Raw genomic sequence first — 14,405 nt, forward strand, 5'->3', positions numbered from 1 at the left:
AAACCAGGATGCTATGCCACAGAAGAGGCATACAACATTCCAATGCTAGCTAAGCATTATCTACCTGCAAGATTCACCTGTAACGCTAGAGTGTTGGACTGACACAAAATGCCAGTAATGCTACTTGCCAAGGCCACGAGTTTGCTATTTTGATGAGTACAGTAAAATATTTTAACTAACTACAATAGAACAAGAAGAATCTACTGTGAAATTCTGAAATTCAGCGTGCTTTCTTACCATTTTATTTTGGGCTTAAGGTGACATTAACTTCCAGTTCTCTCATTCCAACCCACACCAAAATAAAACACAGTTTGTGAAAATCATCACCTGCCTGCATTTGAAGTCAAAGTTTCAGAAAAAAAAAGGGTTAAAAGAAAAATGGTGAAGGTGGAAAATAAAGATACACAAGAACTATGAGTATGAAGGGAAATGAGCTATGTGGTTTCATGGGAGCTATACACTTGTCTCTGTTAAGTAAGACGAACATTAATTATCCCACGCTTACTACTCCCCCCCTTCCCCCCACCTCCCCTTAACAGATGAGTGTTTCACTCAGCCAGGAAACCTGTCAGTGAGTGGTCCCAGTTGCTTGAACTGGAATATTGATGGAAGTAAAGTATTACAGGAAGGTAACAACTTTATAGGGAAAATATTTTAATTGCTAGGGCTGTTTTACTACTGTTTATTTTAAAAGAAACATTCTACCTTCATAACAGGAGTTTAAGAAGAACAGGAAGTAACAGCTACTTACTGCTTAGAGTCACGGAAAACATAGAATAGTATATACCATTTCCATTTCAAGAGCAATTAGGTGGGCACTAGAAAGAATAGTAAACTACAAATAACAACTTTTTTCCTATTATTTGTTTGCAAAATCTGAATATTTATTTTTATTTCCTTCCTTTCTTCCAAAGTTAAAATATCAATTTGATCTAACTTCCCTGTCCCCTTCTCCCCATAATGGTAGTTTTACAACAAAAAGCCAGTGCCATGCACTAAGAAGGAAAACAGAAGTCAGGAGTATTTCTCGTCCAAGCTTTTCAAAGGGTAACATACAATGAAAAAAGTACCAAAATGTTTATTAATAAATGCCTATACAGAGTCTTTCTTCAGCAAACACTACCCTTGCAGCAATGCTCTGGACGAAAAATGGACAAAAAGATAATTTATAAAGAAAGCAGGATGTATTGCTCCCACTAAAGCAACTGTTCCATTGAAGTTTCTCTGCTGGGCATTTCAGTACAGCTAGAACACTACAGTATGTAATAAAACACAATGTAAAAAACCAATACAGAATCGAAAACTGCTTCTTGATATATGAAAAGGACTATGAAAATATTTAATTAATTTTTAAGAGGGTATTTCAAGAAAGAACATTTAAAACTATGTTTATTAAGAGTGTTCTTTTAAAATGGAGTAACAAGAAAATACCTTCTTTTCATTCAGTGCTTTGCAGTAACGAGGTGTTTATTTGGGTTTTTTTAATGCATAGCCTGTTAAGTAGGTATTAAGGCCTTATTCATACATCAGCTCTTAAAAGAGAGCAAGCTTTCAACAAGAGACACAAACACACTGACAGGTAGAAAGGCAACGCTGACTTGTTTTCTGTACCCTCATGAGCTTTCCTCCCTGAACAGCAGTACCTGTGCACCCACATTTATCTTTCCACCTAACTGCATTCACATTTTGACAATCTATGAAGATCTTGCTTACTTTCCCATATAAAATCCCAGGGTAAGCAGTACCTAACAGGACATGCATAGAGAGCAAACTCAGCAGCAGCAGGGCAAAAGCACCAAACAGAAGTACCAGAAAAGGCAAAAGGTGTTTCTAATCTGTTTAGTTTACCTGTCCACAGAAAAAAAGCCCCCCCCCGAAAGTGAGCACATCACTATATCTTTGGTTATTCTCTATTATTTTTTTTCCATTTTATCCTTACCTCATCCTCCCAACCTATTTTCAGTATATTTATCTGTCTCTCATCCACTTGCTTTACCTTGGTGATTTAATTGCTTGATTTTACAGTACCAAGAACAGGACTTTCACAAGGCCTACTGGATCTTATCATACCAAATGATACCTAATGGACCTATTATGAAAAAATGAGATAAATCTAACACCAATAAGCACCAACAAAGCAGTTAGCTAAAAACCAGTTTCTGAGTATTAAGTAACTCAAGAGCTGGTGCTGAATATACTTATGGTCAGCCATCCAAAACTGCAGCAAGGACAAAATACATTCTGCTAACTTCTTTCTGACAAAAAGCTTCCATAAACTCGCTTTAGGTAGGCACATCTGTATTATCTTACAAACAGAAATTCACTATCATTTCTCTGTGAATCCAGGCAATTTTGGCCTAAGTCTGCTAGCCAGTTAGCGAAGTAGGAGCTGAGCCAGAGCCACACAATCCATATAGTCAAGATCATTTCCACACTCAAATATCTTTACATTACTATCTGTAGTGGTGGGTGCAGTGTAACTGCTTCGTGGCCACAGAACAGCTCTTAAGTTTAGCAAACAGATCTGACAGGAACCTGTCTGCACTTCTATGACTAGTGTATTTTTTCCTAGCTGCAGGACTTAAAAATCTTTATCCTGTACACTGCTGTGTGATTCCCAGGAATATTCCTGAGGCATTCCTGTCTTGGTCAGTCTGAGCATGTTTACAGGTTTTCAGCTTTTGACATAGCAAGCAGCTGCAACACCAAGCTCAACTGAATGCTTTGAAACACACCAGAATCCCTTTTAATTGGCACACCCCTAAAGAAATCCAACTACATAATTTAATTAATGATCTTAACTCTTACAGGTTTATAAAATACATCGCATACTGATTAATATTTTTTATTGAATGATATGTTTCTTCCAGATTACATAAATTAGTAAAGAATTTAAAAATCGTTTGTAAATTTAACTCATTAGCAATCATAAGAGGAAAGGATAACCAACACAAATAAATAAATGGTCACACAGCAAGAAGTGCATGCTAGTGAACACCACTTTTCACTTTTGTTTAAGAAAGTCCTGAAGAAAACAGCATGCATATCCTTTCAATCGAATCAGTGTGCCATTTATTTATTGCCTAGAGTCCCCGTAGATATGAAGAATGCCTAGCTCTCTTATGGTGCTTTATGAAAATAATAAAACCTGAAAACAAATCAAGAATGAACCACTTAAAACTATCATTCGGATTGAACAGATGGGCTGTTAGTGAGGGTGCCAATTAAGTGGATTCCACAAGATACTCAAGTTCCAAAGCACAGAAAGGATCATTAAAAATTCTTCGTGAAGACTATTATTACTTTCAGTATTATGATACTCAGCTCTAAGAAAGCTAATGCTAAATTTTAGCAGAAATTAAGTGTCGATTTTGGACTTCAGGCTCTAAGAAATTATAAGAAAACTCTTATTTAAAAAATGTTGACATCCACTATGTAAGTGCTTGCAAGATCTTTTGTGGTTTTTGTTTGTAATTTTAATCACGGAGGTTCAGATAATTAGCAGCTAAATGAAAGTAAAAACATATCCAAAGTCTCCTAGGTTTATAGATGAAACACTGGAATTTAAACATATGATACTCTACTTGTCCACTTGTGTCTGCAGCCTGCTGGAAATGAGTTGCAAGAGATGTCTCATCTTGGAAAACTTCATTACACTCCAAACACTTTAGACTATGTCTACAGAGTTTCGATGGATCTTCATCTAGTGGCATAGCTGGGATGACAGGAGTACTTGATGGGGCCGATATTACTGTCCCAGTTAAGCCAGACTGTATCTTTGTTACAGTATGTGTGCCAACTCCCACAGGGCTTTGAAGCATAGATGTAGCAGTATTGCTTGAAGGAGATGCTATCATTTGATCTGCTGGGACTGGTTTTAAAATCAGGTGTGAACACTGCATTACAACTCCTTTTTCCTTGTGTCCACGAGCATGGGAAAGAAGACTGCACTTATTGTAGAAAACTAAATTTTTTGTACAATGATTACATGTCACTTCAATTCGCACACTCCTCCTGTCATAATGCTGGGTCAGGCTCTTCTCAAGAGCAAATGAGTCGCCACACTCCAAACACTTATAACCTCGTGTTGGTAATGTTATTCCGGCATTGGCAGGGGGACTAAGGTTTGGGATGTAAACTGGTACGGGATTGACGCTACTCAGCACCTTATTGAATGCTTCCACTACAGAACTTTGTAAAGATGACACCACTTGGACTCGAGACACTTTTTTAGAAGGCTGTGAGGCTGCTGCAGAAATTATTGCCTGCTTGATTTGTTGCTGAGGTTTTGTTAGCACTTGGCGGAGTTCAGAGGTGGTTTGAGCACCTTGAGGCAGAAGATTAAGGTTGGCAAGATGGACTGTCTTTGGCACAAGTTTAGCACTGGCAAGGCTTGATGCTGGCACCACAACAGTCTGCTGCTGTATAGCGTTGGCAGCTTTTATAATGGCGCTACTGGCACTCTGCACTGAAGCAGCAGATATCACGGTGGCTTTCACTGTAGTATTGTTCGCAAGCTTCAAATTTATAACTTGTGAACCTGCTGTTTTAACTGCTGAAACAGGGAGAAAGGCAGTAGCCACAGGTTTGATAGTGACCTGTTTTGGTGCAAGTTCTGCAGATGCAACTGCATTGGTGACAACTGTGGACTGGAGAGGAGCTCTGGGAGGAGAGGAAAGAACAGCAGCTGAAGTTGGTGAGGACAGGAGAGAAGTCATGGAAGTTACCATAGAAGCAGTCTGCTCTGGCTTTTTACCAGACTCCAAATCAACTTCTGGCAATACTCTAGTAACAGTTCTCTTGATCTCCCCAGAAGAAGTCTTGATGGTTTTTATGCGAACTTTAGGAATTGCTGGTGTTGACCCTGCAGGAGAAGATGGAGAACCTTTGCTACTGTTTTCACTTGATACGCTTCTGGGACTATCAGGTGGCTTGATAGATGGCTTTTTAGCACCATCAATGAGACTCTGAGATTCAGGTGATTTTTCAATAGCCCGAGGACTTTCGCTTATGTCTTTTGGTAATGGAGAAGATTCTCCTGAATTAGACTGTAAATCTTTACTGGTATCTGTAGCTGCCTTTTTAGCACTCAGTGCTGCAATTGCAGCAATGCATGAAGAAAGCTTTGCTGATGACTTTGCTTTCGACTGTGAAATGCTGGCAAGATTTGTTTCACCTTTTTCAGTACTCAGTTTTCCATCAAGTACCCTGTTTTCAAGAAGCTTCTCAGAATTGTCTTTTAGCAATTTGTCCTCTGTTTTTCGAGCTTTAAAAGGCTCATAGACACTTAAATTCACGGAGTTTGTCTCTGCCTCTCGTTTAGCAACTTTATCTATACTACTTGAAACTGGGATTCCAGATTTAATCAAGTTCTCTCCTCCAAGTGCCTTTAGTTTGTCATATTCCTGCTGAGATACAGATCCTGCCAAGACATTTGCTCTGAAATTTGCATGCATATCCTCTTTATCTGGGGGGTCATCCACCTCAATTTTTTCATCATCATCAAATTCTTCTGCACTTGATATTGGGCTAAACTGGTTGAAAGCCGAATCTTTCAGTGTAGTCTCAGAAGCTGACCCATCATCTTTAATTGACTTCCCTTCATCTTTACTGTAACTATCAAGAGCTGATGACGTTAGAAAGCCATTATGCAAGCCATTGCCTGTGGAATGGTGGCCATCCTTGTCCACTCCCTCCGAAGAATCAACAGTACGCACATTTTTCACAATGACACTCACACCAACATCAGACGATGATGGGGCATGAGAATCTTCATCTGTGTGAGCATTTTGTTTTATGTGGCTTTCATGGTCGTCATGTCCAGATTCAATAGCTGCTTTTGGATCTACCATGTCTGGTATGTCAAAGGCTGCAAGAAGGTCATCAAAATCTGGGGTCTTCATATCCCCCATGGTCATGTATTTGATTGTAAGCAAATCTGTAAAATAAGCAGAAAGTCATAATCTCAGTATTTTAAGCTCTAATAGCAGAGTCTTACACAAAGTAAGTGTATGTTCATATATGCCATGCAAGAAGGCGTTAATTTCACTTCTGAAATAGTATTTTCAGAAATTATTTGTTACAGAACAGTGCTCCAGTGCAAGTGTACAATCAAATTATTACATCAAGAGCTACAGTAGTCCATCAGCTTCACAGGCTATAATGTAGTCATTTCATTTGAGGCACCAATTTCTCTTCAGTGACTTTCTTCCTGTCCCACCTCCTACACTCCACCACATACACTATGATTACAGGAAGATACCTAGACTTTCAAGAAAATTACGTGAGGTACTTGCAATTCCTCTAAGTGTAGATTTTCCTTGACATTTGCATTAACCTGATAAGCCTTCTTGAAGACAGTAACAAATCTGTTTCTATTAACGGTTTAAAAACACTGCACTGTTCTCTGTAAATTGAATTGCTTTGTAAGAATTACAGAGTAAGTGCCTCCCAATGTTTGCAATGCTTTTTTTCAGCAACTCTAATGAAGGATGTATCTCCACTACTCCTGACAGGTGTCTTACCTACTTTGAAGACCTCCTGTAACAAGAGATTCTACAACCTCCCATGTAATTTATTCCAGCCTGTTGTGGTTTAACCCCAGCTGGTAACTAACATGCAGCCACTACTCACTCACTCCCCCCAGGCCAACAGGATGGGGAGGAAAATCAGAAGGGAATGTAAAACTCAAGGGTTGAGATAAGAACAATTTAATAATTAAAATAAAAACAGTAACAGTAATAATGAAAACAACAGTTATAATGAAAAGGAGGGAGAAGGGGAGAGAAATGAAACCCAAATTGAAGGGAGAAAAATCCTAAGTGATACAGACTACAACTGCTCACACACCACCAGCTGACCAATGCCCAGCCAGTCCCCCAGCAGCGATCAACAGGCCCTGGCCCACTCCCCCCAGTTTATATACCCAGCACGGCATCCTATGGTATGGAATATCCCTTTGGCTGGTTCGGGTCAGTGTCCCCTCCCAATTTCTTGTGCCCGTCCAGCCTTCTCGTTGGCAGGGTCTGAGAGACTGAAAGGTCCTTGACTTAGTACAAACATTACTCAGCAACAACTAAAACTTCAGTGTGTTATCAACATTGTTCTCACACCAAATCCAAAACAGAGCACTGCACCAGCTACCAAGAAGAAAATTAACTCTATCCCAGCTGAAACCAGGACACAGTCTATCACAGTTTTCACTGCTGTGTGTTTCCTACAGCATAATCTCAATCTTTGTTGATGCGATCCAAATGAATCACATGTGGTTCTATGCACCAATCCTCTTTGCAACAGCACTTTACTCCGAGACCATTATCTCCCTTCAAACTTCTCCTTTTTAGGCTAACCAGCACCAGAACTTAAGGGTTTTCTTTCCCCTCACAGATAACATTTTCCAGATCCTATTATTAATTGCCACTGGCCTCTATTGGTATTTTTTTTCCTTGCAATTCCCAAACCAAACAGGTAACTGACACTTACACAAATGCTGTGTAAAAAGAAAAGCTAACTTTGAGTATACTTCCTAGATTTAGATCCCACTATGACATTTGCCTCTTTTTCACAGACATTTCAATAATAACATTGTGGTGTGCAGCAGAATCACTTGTAGAGATCTACAAAAATCCATTACAGACAGATTTTTTTTCATTTTCTTTCATAATCATGCACAGGTATGATCTGAGTTGTTGAGACAGAGCTGTTTTTAATGTACTTTCATTGTTCAGTAATTACCAGGCCAAAGTTAGTATTCAACATGAAAAGATATTTAATCAAGTTAAGTGTTATTGTTAGAAAGTGCCCATTCAGGAAGCACCCATCTGTCCTCCTGCCTTTGTACCGCACTAAAAGACTGGAAAACATCCTTATTATATAGCTAACGGCCATCACAGAACAACGGTGTGGCTGACTGCAATAGTGCTCTCCAAGCTCCTCATATTAGCTGAGATAAGCAGGAAGCTACATGCCCCATGGCAGAAGCCTCTTACCAACAGAGATGCATCCTACAGCTGCAGTAGGTCTCCTCCTCCTCCTCTTAGCTCATTATCTTGAGCTCTGCAGAGACACTACTTGATGAATTCAGCTTTAACAGTGCTAAGAAAAACTAGCAAGAATGTACACTTTTAAATACCTATTTTTATGCATATCATTATCAACACGGGCAGCACTCTTAACTTTTTCTCAGAAAGATACAGTTTATTAAAATGGCATAATCCCTTTACTTGACAAAAATACAAAAGATTTATGTATTCCATCTACACTGGGTACCTGGAAGTCATTATGGACTCCAAGAAAGGTAACTGAGGAAAATTTCTCAAGGATACTGGAATACACAGCAACATTTAATGTAATACTCTCAAATAAATATATAAAGCTTTTGGGAATTGTTTACATGGTCCACTTAATAATCTTGTTGTTTTGTCCAACTTATTAACTCCTTTTTGTTGCACCAAGTCCTTCTGCAGAGCTGAACTGAGCATGGGATTCTCTACAAAATATTAATATTCCGGTGCAACTGATTAATTTACTCTCTTGATTAACTCATAATTCCTTTACTTAATGGATAATATAGAGTAGCCTACTCACCATCAAGGCTTCACTTCACTACTTTAGTAAAGCAAATTGTTATAATCTACTTACTTACTAGATATATACTTACGAGATATAAGAATGTTTCATAATTCTGGTTTTACTGTGTATTTGGGTTTTTTAAACCCATTTATCCAAAAAACAAGTTTCTAGCCCTCATGCATTTAAAACTAGTAACTGGAATAAAATGAACATAAAGATTTAAGAAAACAGACTGGACAAATAACTAGTACCGCTCCACTCTCTTGCAGTATAGCCAGACTCGTGTTCAGCACACGTGTCACACTTATGCACAGTGCTGTGGACCTTCAGTCTATCCTCTGCCTGAAGGATTTCAAGATCCTATGAAAGTGCCACAATTACAAAGGCAGTTACCTAATAAATACAAAAATACATGCACACATAATATCAAAACTACAAAGAAAATTCTTCTAAGAATTAAATAGAAAAGGTTCTAGAAACCAGAGCACACCAAATCCATGTAAAACCACAGAAACATGGTCTTACTGACACAGTTTTCCATGATTCGAGGTAATAATAACTTGCTCTCTGATTATACACCTGTTCATAGGTGTCTTTTTGCAGCTGTTATATACACTCAATAGGAACTAAAAAGTTTTCCTAGTCTAGAACTTCCTCTAATTACATATACTGGAGCTTAATTAACATTTAGCAATAGCAATGAATTTAGACACATTTGTTCTTTAGTGAGAAACTCAATTAGACTAATTCCAAAATGGGAAAATATGTCAAAATAATTCAGAGGTCTGTAGACCAAAGATCATAAATTTATCCACAGAGAGCACACTGCATGAATTTGCAACTGTCTTTCAAGTCCATGCAGAAGGAACAACTCCCACGCTCCAACAGAGAATGGAATGGTTTCTTCTGCATTAGGGGTCCAGAATTACTGCTGCGCTTAAGAGATCTCTCCTGTTCTTCAAATTTTTAAAGCAATCTAAGTTAAACAAAAAGGGACAAAAGACATGGCCAATCTTGATAAACAAGTAAGCGAAGTTGTAACATGGACATGTTATTAATCTCTTCCTCACTATTCCAGTATACCATTTTAAGATTCAGTATATAAACTTTGTTTCCACCACAACTATCAGGACTCTGATGCCACATTCCTCCCTTTTCTTTTTTTTCTCCAAAAACCTTTCAGTAACTGATTCTCTTAAGGATAAAACTCTGCCTTTCACCCAAGATCAAAATCAACTGACACCCTGGCTGCCAGACAAGCTGTTAGTCTATTCCTTCTCTGGGCCAACATGATGCCTGTAAATACTTCAGACCAGGAAACAAGGCAAGTTTCTGGTTCCCTAGGAAATCCCAATTTTCCAGGAACCAGAATTTCTTCAAGAGCTGCTTTTAAAAGCTCAGTGTCTCCAAAGAGACACACAAAGCTGTAAAAACCAGCATCAGAGGGCTGCCATTAAGATGATCTTCAGAATCAAACTGAGAAACAGTCCACAGGTATGTAATCAAGGATACATTCCTCAGATTAAACAAATAAAAATGTATTTAAGGAAACAACCTGCAAGACCCCCGCCCCCAAAACTTCATCTAAAATAGACATTTTTTTTCATTTTTAGTTTCTAAATACCAGAAACAAGATTCACCTCAGAACAGGGGACTGCTAACCTGAAGTAAGTATTATGAAGAACAATGGTCAGATGATACAATAGATGCCCCTAAATTTGTGGATACTCATGTAAGGAGTCAGTTCTTAGATTTCCTGATTCTGTCCAAAGTACTATTTCATTTTCAGATGACATCTCCCTTCGTAACATTCCTTTTCCTTCTCATGGACTAGTTCTGTTCCCTGCCTCTCCACCTGGCTGCCTGTGGATGTTTACCAGCAGAACAGCAGGAAAGGCCTATCACTTTCCTCCTACAATGTGCAACCTTTAGAGTGCTTGAATTACTTGAGAAAAGTTACTAAAGAAAACCAGTTTCTTCAAAAATTCAAGCATTGCTTTGCTTACTGATTACTCAACAACAAAAGTAAGTAAAAAGGAAAACCTTCTGAATACGGCCAATGCAAATTACACAGCTAGAATGCCATGGGGCAGTGAGGTGCAATGCTTCTGGGTTCTGCTTTTTTGATGGTGGGCAATAGGACTTCCTAGGAAGATACCACTGAATCTTAAAAACTTCAGATAACAGACTGAATATACTTACTTCATGATTTCCATTAATCTCTTTGGTGACAACATCCACCTCTATGTGTGCACCAATACCTTACTGAAATGTAAAGTGTGAATTAAGTTCTGGAGGATAAAAAAAGATTGTTTTGTTTGTGTTCACACTTTGTTCAAAGTGTGTGTGCATGACTTCCTATGTCCTTTCTTTGGAAACACATCTCTTTAAGTAAGTGCTTCCTAGGAACAGCACAAAAAACTGGCACAGGTTTTAGCCAAAGGAAGATAATTCCTTGACTGTTCTGCTGTCTTACTTTTCTCAGTTAGCCTTATATCCCAGTTCATCTGCTAACACATTCCAGTGAAGCACTCACGTGGGTAGTTACATCAAAACAAGAACCAGTCCACAAGAACTCTCTACTGACAGTGGAAGAAGCAAGCAGGACAAGAATTTGATACTACACCTGTGAGAAATAGTTAAATTCTTGTAAACCTTTTGGGGTCTTCATATCCTGGCTGTTAAGGTGGAAAGCCTGAGCATGTATTCAAAGATTTTAAAAGGCTGATCTCCAGAGAAAGGGGAAAATGTCTGTAAGATGTAGTGCATCCAGGAACTTCTGCTGTGTTACCAAGAATTCCAGAGACCATTTTGAAATACCGCTTTCTTACAGCAACTATTGTTGCAGATCTGAGGATCTTGCTCAAATATGCAGTGACATAAATATCAACCAAAGAAATACCAGAACTTCGAAGTAAATAGCTGCTTCTGAAGGATTAATGAAGACAGTTTTCTTCTCTTACATGGAAATTTTGTCACTCCTCCTCTAGCCCTGCATCTATACCCATTCCAGGTGGAGGGACTCCAGCCGTATGAAGAAAAACAAACAAACCTACCCTTTGATGGACTCTGCCAAGGTGGGAGGAAAGCAGAGAAACACACAGAATAAAACATTTTTTCTTACTTTCCAAGTATGACTTATCTTATAGCTTGGGCTTTTGGACAGCTGCAGATGGGTCACAGTATTCTCCACAAGAAAAACGAAGCTGCCTATACACTGCTGCTGAAATTAGAAGGTACTTTTTGGTGTAAAGCTAAGCAATCCTAAACAGTCAAACCAGACTCATTTTGGGGAAGTTTAACAGCCCTAATGAAGAAAACAGAATCATCTAGAAGCTCCCAGACAGCTCATGCCTCCAAACTGCTCAGATCTCCGATTTTTGTCTGTCAGGTACACGAACAAGTTCAAGGTTTCCAGGCCTAGCAATAAAAAATAACCCTCCTCCCTTTCCAATACTTTTACAATTAATATTCTCTAAGTATGAAGGCTTCTAACTATCGTTTCTGGATCACAAGCATGGTCTTACACGCTCAATTTTTATTCCTGTATTTCATTGTAAACCTTTAAAGAACCGACCAACTTTTCCTCCTTGACATTCACCCTCCTGCTCACCCAAATCTTCATTGCTCAACCACAAATCTACTGACTGCAATTTCTTTAACTGTCTGTACTAGTCCTGTCTTTTCTACTGCACAGAATTTAAATTCCTACCCTTTGCCTTGAAATCCCCCACAACTATCTATACTTACAATACAGAACTCCGTGCTTCTGTTCAAACAACTGCTCAACTCAAGCTTCCCTTGGCAGCAAGTCTGCTTATTATTTAATGAAATAGGAAGCCTCCCAATTTTAATTTTCATCTACCTATAGAATTCATATTCCTGTGACTACATTTCCTTTACCTTCCTTAAACTCTTACTACAGTTTTTACCTCCACTTGTACTACGTACAGTTGTGGACTGTTCACTCCTCAGGGCAGAGACCTTTTCTCTTGTATGTTCTTAAAGACATCAGCATTCTTTTCAGTACTGTGAAAACAAAAGCACTGAGACACCGCTTTTCAGAGTCTAGCACACGGTACTGTCTTAATTCTGGAAGAGTACTTCTGGGACAACCACATACAACAATCACTCTGTTATGGTTAAGACTGGTATAAATTCCTAGTTAGACACACTATTCCAGAATAAAATTCTGATAATCTGGTGTAATTACTCCACTTCCAAATATGAGTAATGATGCCTAAATAACATCAAACTCATTCTGTCATTGTGGAATAAAATGCCTACCCAGGGAGCATACCAGCCTAAAAGTTTTGGGGTTTTCTCCCCTCACCTTTTTTTTTTTTAGTTCCTGTATTGTTACACCAAGAAATTTCATCTGGTAGATAAGTCATTTGATCAGAATTACAGTAATATATAACCTAACATTAGGGAAATAACTGCCTAATACACAGATTAAGAGCAGTTCATCAGTTATTCAACATATATTAGTAATTATGACTAACACTTCTGATTATTTACTTTGAAAGCTATGTATCTGAAAAACAAAGGCAGTATGCCAATTCAACCACCAAACCTCCTTCAGGAAATCAGAACCACATTGCAAATCACGGCTTGGTGTGGTCTGAAATACTCGGCAGGCAAGTAGGATATGCATGAGGCCACTTTAACCACAGGCAGCAACGCCTGTCATAGTCACATATAACAGAGGTTCCTTTTTGCTTATCAAAGCTTCCATGACTTGTTACTGTTGCAAAAAAAACCCTCAGGCAGATTCCTGTTTCCAGAAATAATAGGAAATCCTTTCATAATAGGCACATTTTGAATTATTAGGATCAAGGTCTCATTTACCTTCCATAGTACCAATAAGATTATGCCAGTCCCGATGTAAACATCTTTGTGAAATATGGGGCAGTTTACAGTTAAAATTTACACCAAGCAATCTGCTATTTCAACATTAAGCACTGTATCTATCTGCCTTTAAAGAAGAAAAGAAAAAAGGAAAAAAAGGAAAAAAGAGAAGGAAGGAGGGGGGAGGGAGGAAGGGAGGAAGGGAGGAAGGGAAAAAAGAATATTCCAATTTGTCTTCATGCCCAAGCCTCAATGAGTAAGAGAAATCTGAAATTGCACTTCTGGTTTTCTAAAAGGACATTCTACCAATTTTCTTCCTCCCTCCTCCCCCTCAAAAAAGCTTTGGAAGGTAAGTATTAGCCCAGTATTTCAAGTATTAAAATTCTTAGGTTTTTTTTTTTTCTAACATGTGTGGACAGTTTCAGAAGAATTTCATGATTTATTCTTTACTAGCCCAAACAAGCTTTCAACAGGCATTTCACAGAGTCTCAGAACAGCTGAGGTTGAAAGGGAGCTCTGGAACTCCACCTTCTCTGCTCAAAGCCAGGTCAGCTACAGCAGGACACTGTCCAGTCAGGTTTTGAGTATTTCCAAAGATGGAGACCCCAGAACCTCTTTCAAGACAACAGGTTCCAGCATTTTACCACCTCACAGTAAAAAAAAATATTTAAACTGTTAATCAGCATTCAGACCTACCCACATTCACTTGCCTTTCCACCCACTTGTGACAATATCCGAGTTCATGTCCAGAGTCCACCATCAAACGGAAGCAAGCTGTGACAGATCATCACATCACTGCTCAGATGCTGCTGATGCAGAGCACAATGCCAGCCCATGCCATGGCCAAATAGAACATTTTGGAACTGGGGCAGGGTAAGAAGGTACACAAAGCTCAGCTAGTGGCTGTGATTTATGAGGCTGTCTCTGCGGCCTGTTTCCACAGCAGACGGTACCAGCTGACATTTGACTTTGATCTACTGTCA

General features: G+C 38.8%; 1 protein-coding gene across 9 annotated transcripts in view; it reads right to left on the reverse strand.

Annotated features, from left to right (window-relative positions):
• ZNF532 (zinc finger protein 532) overlaps positions 1-14,405 on the reverse strand; it is a 74,465-nt gene that overhangs the window by 30,507 nt on the left and 29,553 nt on the right. For all 9 annotated transcript variants that reach the window (XM_055699726.1, XM_055699729.1, XM_055699730.1 and 6 more), the window contains one exon: positions 3,585-5,938. In XM_055699726.1, coding sequence (XP_055555701.1) covers positions 3,585-5,938 — 2,354 coding nt within the window. The remainder of the gene's footprint in view (positions 1-3,584; positions 5,939-14,405) is intronic.

Source organism: Falco cherrug, chromosome Z, assembly GCF_023634085.1.
Source record: "Falco cherrug isolate bFalChe1 chromosome Z, bFalChe1.pri, whole genome shotgun sequence".
NCBI lineage: Eukaryota > Metazoa > Chordata > Aves > Falconiformes > Falconidae > Falco > Falco cherrug.